The sequence below is a fragment of the Salmo salar genome, chromosome ssa19 (assembly GCF_905237065.1).
Source record: "Salmo salar chromosome ssa19, Ssal_v3.1, whole genome shotgun sequence".
Classification (NCBI taxonomy): domain Eukaryota; kingdom Metazoa; phylum Chordata; class Actinopteri; order Salmoniformes; family Salmonidae; genus Salmo; species Salmo salar.
This window is the reverse complement of record NC_059460.1, coordinates 64014332-64038366: the sequence shown is the minus strand read 5'-3', so window position 1 is coordinate 64038366 and position 24035 is coordinate 64014332. Positions and strand designations below refer to the sequence as shown.

At 42.3% G+C, this 24035-nt stretch overlaps 1 protein-coding gene across 4 annotated transcripts; it reads left to right on the top strand.

The window, feature by feature from the left end:
• The first annotated feature begins 2726 nt into the window (after positions 1-2726).
• On the top strand, positions 2727-12601 carry LOC106579074 (zinc finger protein 436). Of its 4 annotated transcripts, none has more exons than XM_045702590.1 (4): positions 2727-3005; positions 4032-4238; positions 8292-10396; positions 10743-12601. In XM_045702590.1, the coding sequence occupies exons 3-4, from the start codon at positions 10207-10209 to the stop codon at positions 11666-11668; spliced, it is 1116 nt and encodes a 371-aa protein (XP_045558546.1). In that variant the 5' UTR covers positions 2727-3005; positions 4032-4238; positions 8292-10206; the 3' UTR covers positions 11669-12601. The 4 variants fall into 4 exon arrangements, with proteins under 4 accessions (XP_045558546.1, XP_045558545.1, XP_014014078.1 ...); XM_045702589.1 differs by having other exon boundaries at positions 2729-3005; positions 10716-12601; XM_014158603.2 differs by lacking the exon at positions 10743-12601 and having other exon boundaries at positions 2766-3005; positions 4029-4238; positions 8292-9760.
• The last annotated feature ends 11434 nt before the right edge of the window (positions 12602-24035 follow it).

The window sequence follows — 24035 nt, the reverse complement described above, 5'->3', positions numbered from 1 at the left end:
CACATCTACTCATTCAAGGGTTTTTCTTAATTTTTGCTATTGTCTACATTGTAGAATAATAGTGAAGACATCAAAACTATGAAATAACACTAGGGATGCACGACATATCAGTAAGCATATCATAATCGGCCGATATTAGCTAAAAATGCCGATGTCTAGTTTAATGCCATGTGCAAAACCGATGTCAAAGCTGACGTGCATACCTATATAATGCAAGTAGATGACGTAATGACGCAACTAAAAATACAGCGCTACAGAGAACAAAAGCAGAAAAATACTAAACGCACACTTCCAACAACAAAACAAGTTCAGGTCGAGCATTCATTTCAAAGAGTAAGAAAATTTCAGCCAAACAACTCAAAGGTGAAATCCATTAACGCCAAGATAATGGAATTCATTGCCCTTGGCAGTCAACAGTTCTCTGTCACTGTTCTCTTATCACTGGCTTCTGTCACTGTTCTCTTATCACTGTACGTACATACCCCAACCAGAAGCAATGGATACAGGCAACATCTGCACTGAGCTAAAGGGTAGAGCTGCCACTTTCAAGGAGCGGGACTCTAACCCGGAAGCTTATAAGAAATCCTGCTATGCCCTCCAATGAACCATCAAACAGGCAAAGCATCAATACAGGACCAAGATGGACTCGTACTACACCGGCTCCAAAGCTCGTTGGATGTGTTAGGGCTTGCAAACTATTACAGACTACAAAGGGAAGCACAGCCGCGAGCTGCCCAGTGACACAAGCCTACCAGACGAGCTAAATTACCTCTATGCTCGCTTCGAGACAAGCAACACTGAAGCATGTGTAACTGTGTAGGTTCCGTTCCTCTCTTCGCCCCAACCTGGGCTCAAACCAGGGACCCTTGCACACATCAACAACTGACACCCCACGAAGCATCGTTACCCATCGGGCCACAAAAGCCGCGGCCCTTGCAACGCAAGGGGAAACCCTACTTCAAGTCTCAGAGCGAGTGATGTCACTGATTGAAACGCTATTAGCGCGCACCACCGCTAACTAACTAGCCATTTCACATCTGTTACACATGCATGAAAGCATCAGCTGTTCCGGACGATTGTGTGATCACGCTCTCAGTAGCCGATGTAAGACCTTTAAATAGGTCAACATTCACAATGCCGCAGGGCCAGACGGATTACCAGGACGTGTACTCCGAGTATGCGCTGACCAACTGGCAAGTGTCTTCATTGACATTTTCAATCTGTCCCTGACTGAGTCTGTAATACCAACATGTTTCAAGCAGACCACCATAGTCCCTGTGCCAAAGAACACTAAGGTAAACTGCCTAAATGACTACCAACCCATAGCACTCACATCTGTAGCCATGAAGTGCTTTGAAAGGCTGGTCATGGCTTACATCAACACCATTATCCCAGAAACCCTAGACCCACTCCAATTTTCATACCGCCCTAACAGATCCACAGATGATGCAATCTCTATTGCACTCCACACTGCCATTTCCCACCGGGACAAAAGGAACACCTAAGTGAGAATGCTACAGCTCAGCGTTCAACACCATAGTGCCCTCAAAGCTCATCACAAAGCTAAGGACCCTGGGACTAAACACCTCCCTCTGCAACTGGATCCTGGACTTCCTGACGGGCCGCCCCCAGGTGGTAAGGGTAGGTAACAACACATCCGCCACGCTGATCCTCGACACGGGGCCCCACGGGTGTGTGCCCTGTCCCCTCCTGTACTCCCTTTGCACTCATGACTGCATGGCCAGACACGACTCCAACGCCATCATTAAGTTTGCAGATGACACAACAGTGGTAGGCCTGATCACCAACAACGATGAGACAGCCTATAGGGAGGAGGTCAGAGACCTGGCCGTGTGGTGCCAGGACAACAACAACCTCAACGTGATCAAGACAAAGGAGATGATTGTGGAGGACCGAGCACCATTCTCATCGACGGGGCTGTAGTGGAGCAGGTTGAGAGCTTTAAGTTCCTGGGTGTCTACATCACCAACAAACTATCATGGTCCAAACACACCAAGACAGTCGTGAAGAGTGCAGGAGACTGAAAAGACTTGGCATGGGTCCTCAGATCCTCAAAAGGTTCTACAGCTGCACCATCGAGAGCATCCTAACTGGTTGCATCACTGCCTGGTTTGGCAACTGCTCGGCCTCCGACCGCAAGGCACTACAGAGGGTAGTATGTACGGCCCAGTACATCACTGGGGCCAAGCTTCCTGTCATCCAGGACCTCTATACCAGGCGGTGTCAGAGGAAGGCCCTAAAAATTGTCAAAGACTCCAGCCACCCTAGTCATAGACTGTTCTATCTGCTACCGCACGGCAAGGATATACCGGAACGCCAAGTCCAGGTCCAAAAGGCTTTTTAACAGTATCTACCCACAAGCCATAAGACTCCTGAACATCTAATCAGATGGCTACCCGTCCTATTTGCATTGTCCCCCCCCCCCCCCTTTACTCTGCTGCTACTCTCTGTTTATTATTTATGCACACTGTAGTCACTTTAACTCTATCTACATGTATATGTTACCTCAATTACCTCGACTAACCTGTGCCCCCACACATTGACTCTGTGCCGGTACCCCCTGTATATAGCTTCGCTACTGTTATTTTACTGCTGCTCTTTAATTATTTGGTCTTTTTGTTTTTTACTTTTTCTTAAAACTGCATTGTTGGTTAAGGGCTTGTAAAGTAAGCATTTCACTGTCACCTGTTGTATTCGGTTCATTTGATAAATACATTTTGATTTGATTATGTCGAAAGGCACTTTTATTTTGAACTCTTTTGAAATTCTATGACCCGGAAGTATTTAATTAGTGTTGCTGACGAGACGATGATCTGACAAATGTTGTTTATGTCCAATCTTTCTCTAATATGTTGTTAAATGTCCCCGTCTAGAGATATCGAATCAAGAATCTGGCGGACACCCTAGCACAATAGTCGGTTTGTGATTAACTTGCATTTCAGGCGGATTCCATGCTCGAAGGAGTGAGAGGAGAAATCAAATGGGTAAGGTTCCATAAATCGTTTTTATCCTTGTAACGTTACCCGTCTTGAAAATGTAATGTAACTATCTGTCATTAACCACGTTTCCATCCAGTTTTTATAAGAGGAAAGTCCCTTAGTATAAAAATATCGCAACAGCTGTGGAAGTTTGTAATTTTATAAATGCCGACAGATATTTAGCTTTTTTTTTTATTTTTACATTGTATCTTTTTGTGTCGGTAAAATTCATTATGATGGAAATGGCGGTGGAAACGCCTTTATGCGCAAATGTTGATATAACCATCATATCGAAGTACATTTGGAGTCACGCGATGATATGGTGTGTGTGGTCCTCCCACTAGTACGACTCGGGAAACCATACAGTTTATTAAGATACATATGAAATAAGTTACGATGAACTTCACATGGTGGTGAAAGTGCACGGTGTTGAGCTTGATGCTGCTTTCCAATTAATATCGAGGGTATTAGTCTGGGGACATGATGATCGATGCTTGACAAATACAAATAGTCTCGCTCTTATCCATAATAATCTCATCATGTAGAATAGACAACCCGCACAGCCTACCCGCAATGTATCTGCGAGTTTTTGGCTATAGAGCGCAGGTGCCAAGACCAGAGTAGGCACATTTGCTATTGTGACAAAACTATCGGTAGAGTTGAAAATGCGATTGAAACACATTGAACTTTAGATTGTTATTCGGTACATGACAATGTAAATGTTGTGTGTAACACGCCATCACGCACTGATAATTGTTTTTGTTTTAAATCCGCAATAAATCCATTTGGTGTGAAAATTGGCATATTTTTATGCGCGTTCTAGAATATTCGCATGAAAATCTGTCGCCATTTGGATGAAAACCTAGCCACTGCCTTGGAAGTCTTGCGCTCCATTCATTGCAACATTGTTGCTTGAACAGAACATATGTAGCAGTTGCATTGTTTCATTCATGTGATACATTTTACACCACGTTTTAACTGTGTATTTCTAGTGCTGATTTTTAAGAGTTTTGCACCTCATCTATTAAGCAGATGGAAGCCTTCGAAAGATGTCTAAAATTGAGCGTCTGAACGCCCGTGTGGCGAAGCTGCTGACAGTGGCAGTGCATGAGGTTCTGGAGGTGGTGAAAGAGACTGTGTCAGAGTATCAGGAGAACACGGCCAGAACTCAAAGAGAGAATGAGAGTCTGAGGAAAATTCTGCAGGAACTCCAGGATAAGATGAAGAGAGAGAACACAGGTGAGTCCGAGAAGTAAAAGTGTATGCTAGTCGATGTTCCCTTGCGCATTGTACTCTAAACTAGGTCTTCCACCTCAAAGCACAAGAGGATTTTGACACCCACCATCTCAGATTATGACATGTTTTCTGTTGTTAAACAGATAATGTTAGCATTCCTGCAACATTATTTTGTTTAAATATACTTTTGAGCTCTTAGAAATTAAGCAAATTGATGGCACCCAAATTGTCCATTTAAATTTATAGGAGTCATATAATATTCAATAAATATAGTACCTAGCATCTGATTTGGACTTTATTTTTTATTTTACAATGAGTAAGAAATCCAAAGAAATTGTCAAGTCACCCACGGACCCTCAACACCCCACACCAATCCCACCCCAAGAACTAGTATATTATATCAGTTCTCCATGTCTGACATAGTATGAAGTTGTTAGGCTTATGTCCAGTCCTACAACCTGATATTACAAGGTTCTGACCACTAGGTGCTATTAGGTGATAGCCGTGACACCCCCCCCCCCATGTTAAAGGGATAGTTCCACCAAATTTCTAAATGATGTTGATTTCCTTAACCTGTAAGCAGTCTATGGACAATGTATGACAGAAATCCATGCTTTGGTTTTGTTGTCAAACGTTTCAAATGCTAACTTTTTAGCATTTGTGGCACATCTAATGCAAGTCAACGGTACCTAATATTAGCATTTTTACGCTTAACACCCTAATCATCCTAAAAAAGTATCTACAATTTGATTGTGTAACTCAATGATGTTAGTTATAGATGATTTGGATATGAAGTATGAAAATGTAAATATACAGTTGAAGTCGGAAGTTTACATACGTTTATGTTGGTGTCATTAAAACTCGTTTTTCAACCACTCCACAAATTTCTTGTTAACAAATTAGTTTTGGCAAGTCGGTTAGGACATCTACTTTGTGCATGACACAAGTAATTTTTCCAACAATTGTTTACAGACAGATTATTTCACTTATAATTTACTGTATCACAATTCCCGTAGGTCAGAAGTTTACATACACTAAGTTGACTGTGCCTTTAAACAGCTTGGAAAATTCCATAAAATGATGTCATGGCTTTAGAAGCTTCTGATAGGCTAATTTACATAATTTGAGTCAATTGGAGGTGTACCTGTGGATGTATTTCAAGGCCTACCTTCAAACTCAGTACCTCTTTGCTTGACATCATGGGAATATCAAAAGAAATCAGCCAAGACCACAGAAAAGCAATTGTAGACCTCCACAAGTCTGGCTCATCCTTGGGAGCAATTTCCAAACGCCTGAAGGTACCACGTTCATCTGTAGTACGCAAGTATAAACACCATGGGACAACGCAGCCGTCATACTGCTCAGGAAGGAGACACGTTCTGTCTCCTAGAGATAAACATACTTTGGTGCGAAATGTGCAAATCAATCCCAGAACAACAGCAAAGGACCTTGTGAAGATGCTGGAGGAAACGGGTACAAAAGTATCTATATCCACAGTGAAACAAGTCCTATATCCACATAACCTGAAAGGCCGCTCAGCAAGGAAGAAGCCACTGCTCCAAAACCACCATAAAAAAGCCAGACAACGGTTTGCAACTGCACATTGGGACAAAAATTGAACTGTTTGGCCATAATTACCATCGTTATATTTGGAGGAAAAAGGGGGAGGCTGTGAACAATTTAAAGGGAATTCTACCAAATACTAATTGAGTGTATGTAAACTTCTGACCCACTGGGAATGTGATTTAAATAAATAACTCTACTATTATTCTGACATTTCACATTCTTAAAATAAGGTGGTGATCCTAACTGACCTAAAACAGGGAATTTTTACTAGGATTAAATGTCAGGAATTGTGAAACTGAGTTTAAATGTATTTGGCTAAGGTGTATGTAAACTTCCGACTTCAACTGTAGGTACCATTTACTTTGGATTTGTGCCACAAATGCAAAAAAAGTTAGCATTTGAAATGGTGGCCAGGTAAACAACCAAAGCAAGGGTTGCTGTCATACTGTTACAAAACCAATATGTAATTTGGGTGAACTATCCATTTAACAAAAATCACATAATAGCAGAAACAGCACCATCTAGTGGTTAGAACCTGGTAATATCAGGATGTAGGATGGGACATAAGATTAACAATTGAAATTGCTAATTTATCTGAATTTGGGGAAAAAACACCACCAAATTCACTGAGAATACATTACATAGGATGAAGAAACAATACTCCGAGCTGCAGCTCCATACTACTTGTCAGCCATAGAGAACTGACACTGTAGACTCATTTTTGGGGTGGGATTGGTGTGGTGTGACCGTGGGTGGCTTTTGACCATTTCTTTGCATTCCTCATGTCTTACTCATTGTTAGAAAAAAAGTTGGGTCCAAATAGGATGTTGGGTACTATATTTGACTTTTTACAGTGCCTTCAGAAAAATTCACACACTCCTTGACTTATTACACATTGGGGAAAGGGGGATACCTAGTCATATTGTGTTATAGCCTGAATTCAAAATGGATTAAATGCTTTTTTCCCCTCACCCATCTACACACAATACCCCATAATGACAAAGTGAAAGCATGTTTTCAGACAATTTTGCACATTTATATCAAAATTAAATACAGAAATGTTTTGTTTAGATAAGTGTTCACACCCCTGAGTCAATACATGTTAGAGCTGTAATCGCTGCCAAAGGTGATTCTTTCTGTGCAAGTCTGAGAGCTTTGCACACCTGGATTGTAGAATATTTGCACATTAATATTAAAAAAATTAGCTAGGCCACTCAGGAACATTCAATGTCGAAGCAACTCCAGTGTATATTTGGCCATGTGTTTTAGGTTATTGTCCTGCTGAAAGGTGAATTTGTCTCCCAGTGTCTGTTGGAAAGCAGACTGAACCAGGTTTTCATCTAGGATTTTGCCTGTGCTTAGCTTTATTCAGTGTCTTTTTATCCTAAAAAAACCCCTCCCTACTCCTTGCCAATGACAAGCATACCAATAACATGATTTAGCCACCACCATGCTTGAAAATATGAAGTGGCACTCTGTGATGTTTTATGTTGGATTTTCCCCAAACATAACACTTTGTATTCTGGATCTTTTTTGTAGGTCTTCTGTAGTGCCTTATTGCAAACAGGATGCATGTTTTGGAATATTAAAAAAAAAAATACAAAAAAAAATCTGAACACTCTGTCATTTAGGTTAGTATTGTGGAGTGACTACAATGTTGTTGATCCATCCTCAGTTTTCTCCTATCACAGCCATTAATCTCTGTAACTGTTTTAAAATCACCGTTGTCCTCATGGTGAAATCCCTGACCGGTTTCATTCCTCTCCGGCATCTGAATTTATGAAGGATGCCTGTGTCTTTGTAGTGACTGGGTGTATTGATACGTCCATCCCAAAGTGTAATTAATGTTCAAAGGGATATTCAATGTCTCCTTTTTTTAAATTTGTACTCATCTACCAATAGGTGCCTTTCTTTGTGAGGCATTGGAAAACCTCCCAGATCTTTGTGGTTGAATCTGTGTTTGAAATTCACTGCTTGACCAAGGGACCTTACAATTATCTGTATGTGTGGGGCACAGAGATGAGGTAGTCTTTCAAAAATCATGTTAAAGACCAATTATTGCACACAGTGAGTCCAAGCAACTTATGTTACTTGTTAAGCAAATTGTATATTCCTGAATGTATTTAGGCTTGCCATAACAAAGGGGTTGAATACTTATTGACTCGAGATTTCAGCTTTGCATTTTTTATGAATTTGTAAAAATGTCTAAAAACATAATTACACTTTGACATTATGGGGTATTTTGTGCAGGCCAGTTACACAATCTCTTGCTGAAATGACATGGAATGACCCAACCCTAACAAGCTCCAGGGGCTAGCCTCTTGTTTGGTCTCCAGGAAATTGAGAACAAACTAAATACAGAAAGACACATTTACATTTCACAATGGACAAATAAAATGGTACTGCTTATGACCACCATCAGCTACCCTCCCCCAGTCAATTGCCTATTACCTTGCTATAAGCCAATATGCATCTTGTTCATGTTCACAGGTGCTGTGCAGACTGTGACTGTCCAACTTGAGCTGCAGAATTGTAAGCAGGAACTTTCCCTGGGGGAGGACACTGAACTCTTCCCGTCTGAAGAGGAGTTGACAGAGATTCTCTCTCCAGAGCCACATGATGGACTTACCAGCGAAAAACCCTTTGGAGTCCAAACATTTGGCTTTCCTCCTATCAGTTTGAAAAAGAAGAGCAGGTCGTTCCACTCAGCGTGTGGCCCAAGGAGCTTGCTGACCGAGGAACGACCAGAAACGACCACACAGAGCAGAGAGTTGGATCTTAAATCTGAGATAGGACATGATACACATGTAAAGGAACACCACACTCTAGTGACTGATACTGCGCTGTCAGAAACACTATTGAGTCAAATGAACTCCACTCACACCGTTTCAAACTCACTTTTCCCAAACGATTCCCCTCAGGCCTCTCAACCACTGCTGACTTTTGAGGAGATCAAACCAGAACCTGAAGTGGAAGCGTATGTCACATATTCAACACCAAAGCATTTTTATGACTGTGCAGGCTCAAGCCACATTTTACCCCAGACCCAACTCAATCGAGAGCCTCTTCAACCTAACTCAGGGTCTTATGAACTTGTGTACTTCCAGCCAAACCAAAATTGCTCAGGGGAACCATTTGCATTGGGAAACAATGCTGAATCGGCATTGGACAGATTTGAGGAACAGCACAATACCCTCCCGTTTAGGAAATCCTTTGGTGGAGCAGGAGGGTTGAGAATACTCCAGCGACATCTCGGAAGTGAAAAGCGCTACTGCTGTCCTCTGTGTGGCCGGTGCTTCAGTCACGCTGGTGATTTTAAAAAACACAAGAGGGTCCACACTGGTGAGAAGCCATACTGTTGTTCTGTGTGCGGAAAGCGTTTCAGTCAGTCAGGCTACCTAAAAATACACCAACGGTACCACACTGGAGAGCGACCGTATGGCTGTACCCAGTGTGGGAAACGCTTCAGTCATTCTAGTAATTTCAAGAAGCACCAGCTCACTCACCTAGGATCAGTGCCATAATGTACGACAATGTAAGGGATCTTTGACTGAGAACTATGACATTCCGTTTAATTTAGAGTTGGTCAGATTAAGTGTATGGGGGAAATGTTCAGGAAAGTGAAAGGATAATATCTAGCAGGAGAGAATTGCTTACTTTATGTTGGACTTGACATAATTACTAATCTTTGTTAGGGTTTTCTGACAATATTGTGAAAGCTGGTATTGACATTTTCAGCACCAAATCTCACAGGTAGAATTAATGCGCAAGACCACAAATTACTGTATTATTCCTGACAATTGTGGTGTGGGTCTGGGAATCTTCCTATTTGGTATTTACTACTAGTAAACCTCTCAATTTGATTAGAATGTGTGTAATTCTTGTCATTTTAAATAAACATATTTTTCTCCAAAACAAAATGTACGTATATGTATGTGTTAATAAAATATATTCCACTGTTGGGGCTACATGTAATGTAAATGATAATCACTGTCAAAGTGAAACACGAATTTGAGGGCGCGTCCGTTCTGCCAACCGCCCCTTTACGTGACTTGCGGAAGTGACGAGCCCTGTGCTACATCAAAACAGTTCAGCAGTTATCCACAAATGGATACAGGTGAGACATTTTTATGTTGAACTTGCATGTTGATCGCCCAGACGACGACGAAGAAGAAACAACGGAGCTAAAACAGGCATTGATGTAGTCGGAAGCTAACGTTAGCATGTCAGAGCCTCTGCGTGTTAAGATCTGGAACCTTAGCAGCTAGTTAGCTTACAACAGCCACCATTGGACGGTCATCGATGGCTTCAAAGTAAGCCCTGCCCTGGCTTTTTACATGACAAACTTGGACGTTCTCGCAGTCATTCACTGCACTTCGTAGTCCTGTAACATAATTTGTAAATCATGTCGAAAATTGAGCGTCTGAATGCCCGTGTGGCGAAGCTGCTGACGGTGGCAGTGCATGAGGTTCTGGAGGTGGTGAAAGAGACTGTGTCAGAGTATCAGGAGAAAACAGCCAGAACTCAGAGAGAGAACTTGAGTCTGAGGAGAAGACTACAGGAACTCCAGGACAAGATGAAGAGCGAGAACACAGGTGAGATTCAATGCTTGTTGTTGAAGTAATAGACCTAGTTGTCTAAAAATGAGGAGGGCCTGACTCTGTTTCTGCTCTGAGTCTATTTAGTTGGGTTGCTCAGATGAGACTGCTATCAAGTTGTTGGGGGTAGTTTTCCTCAAAACACATGTAGCAGAAACTAGGTCTAATTCTGATGTTTAGATAGTCCTTTAGTTATTCATCTGTGGGGACAAATGAGAAACGTTGCGATATGCCTGATCAAATTAATCCAATCAACAATTGTTACCCTCTGTGGTGTTATGGTGTGGTTTTCTGATACCATCTTTGTCTTTGGCAGCTCAACAGTCTGCCCCTGCTCCCACAGCCATTTCAGGTAAAACCGAGCAGGAGGAGGGAAGCGAGGGCAGCCCCTGGCCGAGGCAGCGGGACCCAGAGTCTACACAGCACGAGGACAAACCGTTGCTCACCCAGAAACCCTGGAGGAGACTGGAGATGGAGTACAACAACTCACTGGAGCTAGACCACTTGGAGGACTCCGAGACTGAGTGTAACGTCACACTAACGTTAGCTGAGCGTAGCGGAGCTCCCCCCGAGAGGTTGTCACGAGTGAAGGAGGCAGCCCTGACTGTATACGTGCCTCATTCTCTGTGTGACGCCGACCTAGACTCCATGCACACAGGACATATGTCCTCCGACATGTTAAGCCATCCCAGCTCTCCTCCCCACCCAGGTCTGTTCTCGGGTGAAATCAAAACCGAACCTGAGCACTTGGAATATTCCTCTGCCCCCCAAGAGACCCCAGACCAGAACCCATTTTTTGAGTGCGAAGACTCGAATAGTAGCGCAACACATAATCGCAGTGCCCCGGAACCCATGCAGAACAACCCGGAAATGCACGGCGTAGTGCACTACATCAACGCAGAAGGTCTAAACACCTTTGTGGACACGTTTCCCTTCACATGTCACCCAGAGTTGGTCCAGGACGCCAGGCGACAAAACAGGCCTCTGCTTAGGCGTGAGGAGAGCCACAGCTGCATCCTGTGCGGGAAGACGTTCAGCCGGATCGGGAATCTTCGAATCCACCAGCGCTGTCACACAGGGGAGAAGCCCTACTGCTGCCTGCACTGTGGGAGACGCTTCAGTCACGCTGGGAACCTGCAGAAACACAAGAGGGTCCACACTGGGGAAAGACCGTATGGCTGCCAACAGTGCGGCAAGACTTTCAGTCAGTCCAGTCACCTTAAGAAGCATCAGAGAATTCACATTGTCAGGCATCTTAGTGTTGAATAAGTTTCAGACTTTCAGATTAATTGTCCTTGAATCAAAAGTGAAGCGCATTTGTTGAACTTTGGCCTGTTTGTATGGATGTTGGTGATTTGTGCTGTACCCCCAAAGCGTAGTGTGCCACTTACTTACTACATGGTCACAAGGTATAACGTAGACCACACTTTTTGTGAGTGAAATTGAGACTAGTTTGTGTAACAGTGTTGTCTGTCCCTCTCCATGCCCAAACCTGGGCTCGAACCAGGGACCCTCTGAACACATCAACTGTCTCCAAAGTATCATTAACTATTGCTCCACAAAAGCTGCAGACCTTGCAAAGCATGGGAAACGACTACTTCAAGGTCTCAGAGCAGGTGACCTCACCGATTTTGAACGCTACTGGTGCACGCCGCTAACTAGCTAGCCAAATTTTACATTGCTGCACTCATCCCACTTTGACCTCCTCCGGACAAAGCCCAACTGAGTGATCCGGGTCAACAGCATTCATGTAACAGTGTTGCTTTCGTCCGTCTCCTTGCTTGAACCAGGGACCCTCTGAACACACCAACAACTGTCACCCACAAAGCATTGTTACCGGTCACTCCATAAAAGCTCCGGCTTTTGCAGAGCAAGGGAAACCTCTACTTCAAAGTCTCAGAGCGGGTGACGTCTACTAGCGCGCACCGCTAACTAGCTAGCCATTTCACATCGGTCACACTAGGATCAAACCAGCAACTGGCCTGTAGAGCCAACAACGAGACTGCACTAACTGCATTCCCAATAGTCAACTCATGGAAGTGTTTGTGAAACGCTTACCAAGGTTAAGGTTAGATCACTACAATGTGAGTTATTGTAATTGACATAATCAAGCATGGATCAATACACGCTATATGGACTGGCAGTGTGTATGCAGCATGTGTTTCATAGATGAGCTATTCAAATAAATGTATAATTGGTTGATGTGTGACAGCATTTGATACTTACAGGCTTATTGGATAGTTCACCCAAATGACAAAATCACATATTGGTTTCCTTACCCTCTAAGCATAATGTCCTGGGGTTTGTTTCATTGATCCTCCCCTTAAACTGCACCCTAATTTTTAAAAATTCTACAAATTCTGAGTCCATTGGAGTGGATCAGCTTGAGCAAAGTGAGGTGTAGAATCACTGATCTACATAGTAGATAATAGTATTCCCTACCAAATAATAGGCTTTGTACAATTAAGTTTTGTAGAGCTATGCCTCCACTGGCTTAGGCGATCGCACAACCAAACACTCCCACACAACCAGACATCGATTGATTGGATACAGCTTATGTCAACTAGAAAAGGACGTTTTAGTAGAAACTTTGTGCGCTTGCTCAGCTGGCTGAAAGTATTATTATTAATAGTAGTGGAAGAAGTTTACATAGTGAGATAGGCTTATATAATTGAGATATCTTCCAAGAAAAGATAGGGGCGGCAGATAGCCTAGTGGTTAGAGTGTTGGACTATTAACCAAAAGGTTGCAAGATCGAATCCCCGAGCTGACAAGGTAAAAATCTGTCGTTTTGCCTCTGAACAAGGCAGTTAACCCACTGTTCCTAGGCCGTCATTGAAAATAAGAATTTGTTCTGAACTGACTTGCCTAGTTAAATAAAGGTTAATATTTTATAAAACAAAACCTTTAAATGCTTAGTTTAAAAATAGTTAACATTGAAGCAGCTAAAGTATGAATGCATTGAAACCCATCTTAATTCATGCAAACCCTTCACATGTGGGAAATGGTCTACATGGATAGGGCTAAATGTACATGTTTGTTACAGAAGAAATACGAAAAGCATATGCATAACCATGATTTTGGAGTTAATGGGGATATTATTAGACCAAAGGTGAGTACACAACAGTTCACCAGACACAAGTCTTAATCCAAACATTACACTGATTTTAAATGTGTATTTTACATTTACTGTACTTTTTGCCGCATTTGTTGATAACAAAATCAGAAACTACTCTGGATACATTCAGTAACAAGACTATTGCTGGAAAATTGTGGAAGACAAAGATTACAAGGGTGAGAGGACTAACTGGTCTCCAAGTGACCATGCACCTCTCCATAGTGTGGACAGTTCCTAATCAATTTCAATGCACTTTTATGAGTCAAAGAAGAGTCTTCAACTATGAGGTACATTTTTTTTAAACCTATATGATCTGACAGTGTTAGGCTTTCACAAGGCAATTCAGAGAAACGGATTGTAATTTTGATTCACATAGAAAGGAGTCATGAGTACATTCAGGTGCGTGTGCCACAGCAAAGTGTCTTCACAATAAATGAACAGGCTCATTGTGTTCAGAACAACCCAGTGTATGATGACATAACAAACAGACAACAACAAAAAAGTTGCCCAATTATCGGGAGGGATGGGGCAACTTCTTGTTGCGTGCAGTGCTCAAGTTCAGAACGTCTGTCAGTCAAAACACACAATGCTGGGAATTGCCATCATGTAGAGCATGTTGCTTTACACTACGTTCCAATGTAGGTGCTTATTAGTGTCCAAATATGCCATTTTCAACCCGTGTATACAGGTATGAGTGTGAAGGGCTACATGCTCACAGATTAGAAGGTATCAAAAAGCTGAATGTAAATATTGTGATCATAGCTTTCACCTGGTTAGTCTGTCATGGAAAGAGCAGGTGTTCTTAATGTTTTGTATGCTCAGTGTATGAACACTATCAGCCTAAATTGAAATGTTTATAACAATGACAAAAATAGTATAATATACAATAAATGTAAGTACCTGACGATAGACACAAGGAAGCACAATAGATGTACAGGACAACAGTATGTTGATGGCTGTAGGTTCGTGATTCGTCTGTTTTAACATGGGAATAACTGGGAGCTAATGTGACCAATACAATTAGAGCATTCTAGCTAACTCGCTCTTACAGCAATAACATACAAAACACATCCCAGGATTCATCAAATATCTAACAGGTACTGTTCAAAAGTTTGTGGTCACTTAGAAATGTCCTTGTTTTTGTTTTTGAAAGAAAAGCACATTATTTGTCCATTTTAAAATAACAAAATTGATCAGAAATAGTGTAGACATTGTTAATGTTGTAAATGACTATTGTGCTGGAAACTGCAGATGAAAAAAAAAAAAAAAGGATCTACATAGGCGTACAGAGGCCCATTATCAGCAACCATCACTCCTGTGTTCCAATGGCACGTTGTGTTAGCTAATCCAAGTTTGTAATTTTGAAAGGCTAATTGATCATTAGAAAACCCTTTTGCGATTGTTAGCACAGCTGAAAACTGTTGTTTTGATTAAAGAAGCAATAAAACTGTCCTTCTTTAGACTAGTTGAGTATCTTGTGCATCAGCATTTGTGGGTTCAATTACAGGCTCAAAATATCCAGAAACAAAGAACTTTCTTCTGAAACTCGTCAGTCTATTCTTGTTCTGAGAAATGAAGGCTATTCCATGTGAGAAATTGCCAAGAAACGGAAGATCACTTACAACACTGTGTACTACTCCCTTCACAGAACAGCGCAAACTGGCTCTAACCAGAATAGAAGAGTGGGAGGCCCCAGTGCACAACTGAGCAAGAGGACAAGTACATTAGTGTCTAGTTTGAGAAACAGACGCCTCACAAGTCCTCAACTGGCAGCTTTATTAAACAGTACCTGCAAAACACCAGTCTCAACGTCAACAATGAAGAGGCGACTCCGGGATGCTGGCCTTCTAGGCAGAGTTGCAAAGAAAAAGCCATGTCTCAGATTGGCCAATAAAAATAAAAGATTAAGATGGGCAAAAGAACACAGACACCGGACAGAGGAAGATTGGAAAAAAGTGTTATGGACAGATCAATCTAAGTTTTGAGGTGTTCGGATCATAAAGAAGAACATTTGTGAGACGCAGAAAAAAATAAGATGCTGGAGGAGTGCTTGACACCATCTGTCAAGCATGGTAGAGGCAATGTGATGGTCTGGGGGTGCTTTGGTGGTGGTAAAGTGGGAGATTTGTACAGGGTAAAAGGGATCTTGAGGAAGGAAGGCTATCACTCCATTTTGCAAAGCCATGCCATACCCTGTGGACGGCGCTTAATTGGAGCCAATTTCCTCCTATAACAGGACAATGACCCAAAGCACAGCTCCAAACTGTGCAAGAACTATTTAGGGAAGAAGCAGTCAGCTGGTATTCTGTCTAATGGAGTGGCCAGCACAGTCACCGGATCTCAACCCTATTGAGCTGTTGTGGGAGCAGCTTGACCCGTAAGAAGTGCCCATCAAGCCAATTCAATTTGTGGGAGGTGCTTCAGGAAGCATGGGGTGAAATCTCTTCAGATTACTTTAACAATTTGACAACTAGAATGACAAAGGTCTGCAAGGCTGTAATTGCTGCAAATGAAGTATTCTTTGACAAAAGCAAAGTTTGAAGGACACAATTATTTCAATTAAAAATCATTATTGATAACCTTGTCAACGTCTTGGCTATATTTCCTATTCATTTTGCAACTCATTTCATGTATGGTTTCATGGAAAAAACAGTAGTGTATATCAGAACGTACATAGTGAACTCGCACACGTTGTAAATCTGAAAAATAGAATACAGTATTTCAGAACATGACCTACTGCTTGAATGTCAATATCAGACTGGGAAGAATTTAAGTTTGCGATCTCCCCCCTATCTGCAAGCATGACCAATGTCATAATATTAATATGTAAATTCAACCAACCAATGGGAATACATAAACATCTAATACATATTTCTGCAGTGTCAAGTGGAAACATAACCAACCCTGTTACTCTAATTTCCTGTACTTGGACAGAATGTCTTATTACATTACACAGCCTCACGTTGTGACCACATTGAATTGAGGGTATTTGCACATCCTTTTTACCTCATTAGTGATGTTAGTATACACATTTATAGTCAACACATTGACACAAAATCGATTGCTTAAAACAGAGCAATATCATTGGTTTTGCACTGTTGATTTTATGGTATGCACTGGTGGCCTTCTACTTTAATTTTCTAACTCAAATGGCGTGGACAATTTGAAAGCTCCCTGTATAAAAGACGCTGGTCTCACACCAATTCATGGATTTGAGAGTTAAACTATCACTCAAATAACAACCAACCCTTGTCACTGTTGATATCCTATGGCGGGTCGTGATTTGTTGAAGTTAAATAACAAAGCAACTGATTTGTTTCCTTCCCTATTTCGGCAGCCTTCCAAAACTTCCATCCGACATTCTAGAACACGTGTCAAGCTCGTTCCACCTAAGGCCGAGAGTCTGTGGGTTAGTAAAGAACAAACTCCTCTCACCTGGTTGTCTTGGTCTTAATTGAAAGGAAAAAACAAAAATCCGCAGACACTCAGCCCTCCTTGGAATGAGTTTGAAACCCCTGTTCTAGAATTTAGATGCCTGTCTCTTAGCAAATTCTCTTCTAACCACTGATATGTAAATTATTCTCAGATTCATTGTGGCCTTTGAATAGTGTTTGTTTAAACAGTGCATACACCTCAAATGTTTGCACCCGCTCTACTGATTTCAAATTGATATCGATATGAGTGATTAACAAAATAGTGTTGCGTTTACCTTTCCATGTTGGCGACCCACTTGAAACAAAATGCAACAATCCAAACTGTAGCTGGCTGTCTTCTACAAGTTGTTCTCTAACCAGTGATACACAAATTATTCCCACATTCTGTGTTTTTTTTTGTAAGGTTAGTTAACAGGATGTGTTACCCGACTCCCCCCCATGTTATTGATTCCAACTTGATATCAATATGAGTGATTGACAAATAAGTGTTGCATTTCTCTTTCTGTTTTAGCAAACCCCCAAATCAAAATGCATCAGTCCAAAATGTAGCTGGTTGTCTAAAGTAGGTTGTCCTCCATGTTTCCATGTGATTTTGTAATTGTGTTAGTTTCAACAGGCATACAACCTGATTTTCCCTATAATGAGTGATTTTGTTTTTGTCAAAACAACAGTTTTTTTGGGGCATATGCAGTTTATAAGGTGCTCATTTAAAAAAATACAAGTCAAATTATTACTATTGTGGCACATGTTGCAAAAGTATTCATCCCCCTTGGCGTTTTTTTCCTATTTTGTTGCATTACAACCTGTAATTTAAATGTATTTTTATTTGGATTTAATGTAATGGACTTTCACAAAATAGTTGAAATTGGTGAAGTGAAATGTAAAAAAATACTTTTTTCAAAAAACTCTAAAAATAATAAACGGAAAAGTGGTGTGTGCATACAATTGAAGTCAGAAGTATACATACACTTAGGTTGGAGTCATTAAAACAAGTTTTTCAACCACTCCACAAATTTCTTGTTGACAAACTATAGTTTTGGCAAGTCGGTTAGGACATCTACTTTGTGCATAACACAAGTAATTTTTCCAACAATTGTTTACAGACAGATTATTTCACTTTATTCACTGTATCACAATTCCAGTGGGTCAGAAGTTTACATACACTAAATTGACTCTGCCTTTAAACAGCTTGGAAAATTCCACAAAATGATGTCATGGCTTTAGAAGCTTCTGATAGGCTAATTGACATAATTTGAGTCAATTGGAGGTGTACCTGTGGATGTATTTCAAGGCCTACCTTCAAACTCAGTGCCTCTTTGCTTGACATCATGTGAAAATCAAAAGAAATCAGCCAAGACTTCAGAAAAAAATTGTAGACCACACGTCTGGTTTATTCTTGGGAGCAATTTCCAAACGCTTGAAGGTACCACGTTCATCTGTACAAACAATGGTATGCAAGCATAAACACCATGGGACCACGCAGCCGTCATACTGCTCAGGAAGGAGACGCGTTCTGTCTCCTAGAGATGAACATACTTTGGTGCGAAAAGCGCAAATCAATCCCAGAACAGCAAAGGACCTTGTGAAGATGCTGGATAAAACAGGTACAAAAGTATCTATATCCACAGTAAAACGAGTCCTATATCGACATAATCTGACAGGCCGCTCAGCAAGGAAGAAGCCACTGCTCCAAAACCGCCATAAAAAAGCCAGACTACGGTTTGAAACTGCACATGGGGACAAAGATCGTACTTTTTGGAGAAATATCCTCTGGTCTGATGAAACACAAATAGAACTGTTTGGCCATAATGACCATCATTATGTTTGGAGGAAAAAGGAGGAGACTTGCAAGCCAAAGATCACCATCCCAACCTTGAAGTACGGGGGTGGCAGCATCATGTTGTGGGGGTGCTTTGCAGCAGGAGGGACTGGTGCACTTCACAAAATAGATGGCGTCATGAGGCAAGAAACTTATGTGGATATATTGAAGCAACATCTCAAGACATCAGTCAGGAAGTTAAAGCTTGGTCGCAAATGGGTCTTCCAAATGGACAATGACCCCAAGCATACTTCCAACGTTGTGGCAAAATGGCTTAAGGACAACAAAGTCAAGCTATTGGAGTGGCCATCACAAAGCCCTGACCTCAATCCTATAGAAAATTTGTGGGCAGAACTGAAAGTGTGTGCGAGCAAGGAGACCTACAAACCTGACTCAGTTACACCAGCTCTGTCAGGAGGAATGGGACAAAATTCACCCAACTTATTGTGGGAAGCTTGTGGAAGGCTACCCGATATATTTGACCCAAGTTAAACAATTTAAAGGCAATGCTACCAAATACTAATTGAGTGTATGTAAACTTCAGACCCACTGGGAATGTGATGAAAGAAATGAAAGCTGAAATTAATAATTCTCTCTGCTATTATTCTGACATTTCACATTCTTAAAGTAAAGTGGTGATCCTAACTGACCTAAGACCGGGAATTTTTACTAGGATTATATGTCAGGAATTGTGAAAAACTGAGTTTAAATGTATTTGCCTAAGGTGTATATAAACTTCCGACTTCAACTGTATGTACAGTTTATCCACAACCATTGCAACTCTGTCACTCCTGCCCCCTGTGTTCTCGCATGACAGGATAGAGTACATTGCGTCTCTGGTTTATGTCATGGGGAAAGGGGTCATTCATCGCATAGTTAGTTCCTTTTAAGTCTCTGTCCCTGGTTTTGACCATTCCCTTCTGTTTGAAATGTTTAAAGAGCGCAATAATTGCGTGAGGTATTGCTCTGAAGGGTTTCCCCATTCTATGCACCCTGGAGAAGGTGATTTTCTCCACGACATTGGAGGGCAGTTTCAGCTTTTCAGTCATAAATTCCTTCACATTATCATCTGGTTAGATATTGTCTGTCTCAGGAATCCACAAAACCTTCCTTGAGATTGTACATCAAGCAGTGACTCCTTCAGTGTTCTATTCTTCCGATGAATTGGTTTAACTGCATTCTGAATGTTATGTACAGCACCTTTCAAAGATTCGTTCTCCTTCTTCAGTTTGTCTATTTCCTTTTGGCTGAACTCCAAACTAAGTGTCAGTTCTGCAATGCTCTGTTGGGTTGTCTCTAGCATCTCCAGTTTCGCCAGCTTTTTGTTGATAGACTCCAGCAGTCCCTGGCATGTCCATAGCCTCCGTGCTGAAAGACTCTCCATCGCCAGTGGTTTCGGATGAAGAAGGCCACGGTTGTTACTTTTTGCGCGGTGGGCATATGACGGAGCAAGTGCAGTTGCTGCCTTTGACATGTTTCATGTCCAACGGGGCATGGTAGTGGTGGTCTAAAAAGCATTCTAGCTCCTGCATTAACTCTGGCGCATTGTTTTTGCTTAAAATGTTCATTACTACACAGTGTATCCTTGTGAATGGAAATATACTGTATGCTCATACATACATCTATATTGCTTAGATTGAGAAAACAAGTGTGTTCCAGGATTCATCCAATGGCATTGTGGAGTATACCACCTCAGTCACCAGCTTCCTCAAGTCCCCAAAGTGACCGTATGTACAGAATCAAACCAGAAGCCATGGATTACAGGCAACATCCACACCGAGCTAAAGGCTAAAGCTGCCGCTTTCGAGGAGCGGGACACTAACCCGGACACTTATAATAAATTCCTCTCTGCCCTCAGACGAACCATCAAACAGGTAAGCGTCAATACAGGACTAAGATTGAATCCTACTACACTGGCTCTGACGCTCGTCGGATGTGGCAGGGCTTGCAAACTATTACGGACTACAAAGCGAAACCCATCCGTGAGCTGCCCAGTGACGCAAGCCTACCAGATGGGCTAAATGCCTTTAATGCTCGCTTCGAGGCAAGCAACACTGAAGCATACATGAGAGCACCAGCTGTTCCGGATAACTGTGTGATCACGTTCTCCATAGTCGATGTGAGCAAGACCTTTAAACAGGTCAAAATTCACAAGGCCGCTGGGCCAGACGGATTACCAAGACGTACTCGAAGCATGCGCGGACCAACTGGCAAGGGTCTTCACTGACATTTACAACCTTTACCTGACCGAGTCTGTAATACCTACATGTTTCAAGCAGACCACCATAGTCCCTGTGCTCAAGAATGTGAAGGTAACCTGCCTAAATGACTACCGCCCCGTAGCACTCACGTCAGTAGCCATGAAGTGCTTTGAAAGGCTGGTCATGGCTCACATCAACAACATCCTGGAATCCTTAGACCCACTCCAATTTGCATACCGCCTGAACAGATCCACAGATGATAGAATCTCAATTGCACTCCACACTGCCCTTTCCCACCTGGACAAAAGGAACACCTATATGGTTGGGCTCCAGAGTAGCGTAGCAGTCTAAGGCACTGCATCTCAGTGCTAGAGGCGTCACTACAGACACCCTGGTTTGAATCCAGGCTGTATCACAACCGGCTGTGATTGGGACTCCCATAGGGCAGTGCACAATTGGCCCAGCGTTGTCCGGGTTTGCCCGCTGTAGGCTGTCATTGTGAATAAGAATTTGTTCTTAACTGACTTGCCTAGTGAAATAAAAGTTAAAAAAAGAAATAATAATAAATAACGTTAATTGACTGTAGTCAGCGTTCAACATCATAGTGCACACAAAGCTCATCACTAAGCTAAGGACCCTGGGACTAAACCCCACCCTCTGCAACTGGATCCTGGACTTCCTGATTGGCTGCCCCCCAGATGGTAAGGGTGTGCAACAACACATCTGCCATGCTGATCCTCAAAACGGGGGCCCCTCAGGGGTGAGTGCTTATTCCCCTCCTGTACTCCCTGTTCACCCACGACTGTATGGTCAAGCACGACTACAACACCATCATTAAGTTTGCTGACTACACAACAGTGGTTGGCCTGATCACCGACAACGATGAGACTATAAGGAGGAGATCAGAGACCTGGCAGTGTGGTGCCAGGACAACAACCTCTCCCTCAACGTGAGCAAGACAAAGGAGCTGATCTTGGACTATAGGAAAATGAGGGACAAACACACCCCCATTAAAATCGACGGGGTTGCAGTGGAGTGGGTTGAGAGCTTCAAGTTCATTAGTGTCCACATCACCAACAAACTATCATGGTCCAAACACAACAAGGCAGTTGTGAAGAAGGCACGACAAAGCCTATTCCCCCTCAGGAGACTGAAAAGATTTGTCATGGGTCCCTGGATCCTCAAAAAGTTCTACAGTTACACCATCAGAGCGTCCTGACCGGTTGCATCACCACCTGGTATGGTAACTGTTTGGCATCTGACCATAAAGTGCTACAGAGGGTAGTGTGTACAGCCCAGTACATCACTGGGGGCAATCTTCCTGCCATCCAGGACCTCTATATTAGGCGGTGACAGAGGAAGGCCCCAAAAATTGTTAAAGACTCCAGTCACCGAAGTCATAAACTGTTCTCTCTGCTACCGCACGGCAAGCGGTACCGGAGCGCCAAGTCTAGGTCCAAAAGGCTCCTTAGCAGCTTCTACCCCCAAGCCATAAGACTGCTGAACAACAGCTTCTAGCCCCCCCCCCCACCCACACCTTTGTTTTTACACTGTTGCTACTCGCTGTTTATTATATATGTATAGTCACTTTACCCCTACCTACATGAACAAATTATTTCCATTACCTCGACGAGCCTGCACCCCTGCACATTGACTCGGTACTGGTAGCGCCTGTATATAGCCTCGTTATTGTTATTTTATTGTGTTACTTTTTTTTACTGTAGTTTATTTAGTAATACTGTCGTTTGTATGTGTATGTTTTGAAAAAATGTTTTTACATTAAACCCTTCTGGAAACAGTGAAGAAGTAGAGGAATATGGGTCCAGGGCTAGGGATCCTAACATGCTGACCGCACGCTCCATCGCACGCATGTTGATTTTGTCCCCCCACACCAAAACCGATCAGGACACGCAGGTTGAAATATCTAAAGAAACTCTGAACCAATTATATTAATTTGGGGACAGGTTGAAAAGCATTAAACATTTATGGGCATTTACCTAGCCAGCTGTTGCTAGCTAATTTCTCCTGGGATATAAACATTGGGTTGTTATTTTACCTGAAATGCTCAAAGTCCTCTACTCCGACAATTAATCCACAGATAAAATGGTAAACGTTTGTTTCTAGTAATCTTTCCTTCTTCAGGCTTCTTCTTCTTTGGAATTTATGTGGCGGTTGGCAACCAACTTTAAAAGGTGCATTTCCACAACCGACTGGAGTGTGGACCTCAGTTCATCTTTCAATCATCCACGTGGGTATATGCACCTAAAAACCAATGAGGAGATGGCACGTGGGTATTTGCTCCTAAAAACCAATGAGGAGATGGGAGAGGCAGGACTTGCAGCGCGCTGTGTCACGAATAGAACCAAGTTCTATTTTAGCACCTGACCACGCCGATGCTTGCTAATGCGTGCGAGCAGCGTGGGTGCAATGATTGAATAACATGTATGTGTACACTTCTTTTGCTATGCTCACGCACACGACACGTCCGGTCTGGTCAGCATGTAAGAGGTTCTCTGTGAGTAGGCTGAGGCCAATAGGGAATGATCGGAATAACGTGCTTCAGTATGGTTGGCTTCTTAGCGTTCATAGCCATGGTTATCAACTGTACCGCAGAAATGGAATGTAAATAACAGAAAATAGATGTTGTTGTGGCAGCAGCAGAGAAGTACTTGGGTGTATGATATTTTACTGCAGAGGAGTTACAAGGTGTGTTGAACGATAATGTCCCGTCCTCCCAGAATGCCGGCCTGGTGTAGGATCAGATAGGGTCAGGTAGTGGAATAGTGGTTAGGTTTTATTGGTTGTAAGGTTAGATGGTAGGGGAATTTTTCTTCCCTTACCTTTTTGTGTCACAAAGTGTAATGAATTCACTTTCCAGAACAGTAGACAAAACAGATGAATTGGGAGTCTGTGATCATCCTGGTCCCGTGTGGCTCAGTTGGTAGAGCATGGTGTTTGCAATGCCAGGGTTGTGGGTTCGATTCCCATGGGGGACCAGTACAGAGAAAAAATGTATGTACTCACTACTGTAAGTCGCTCTGGATAAGAGCGTCTGCTAAATGAC

Bases quoted from the DNA above. Each gene is read 5' to 3' on its own strand.
- LOC106579074 (XM_014158603.2), top strand. The intron at 4,239-8,291 runs GTGAGTCCGAGA...TCATGTTCACAG, and splicing joins GATGAAGAGAGAGAACACAG to GTGCTGTGCAGACTGTGACT.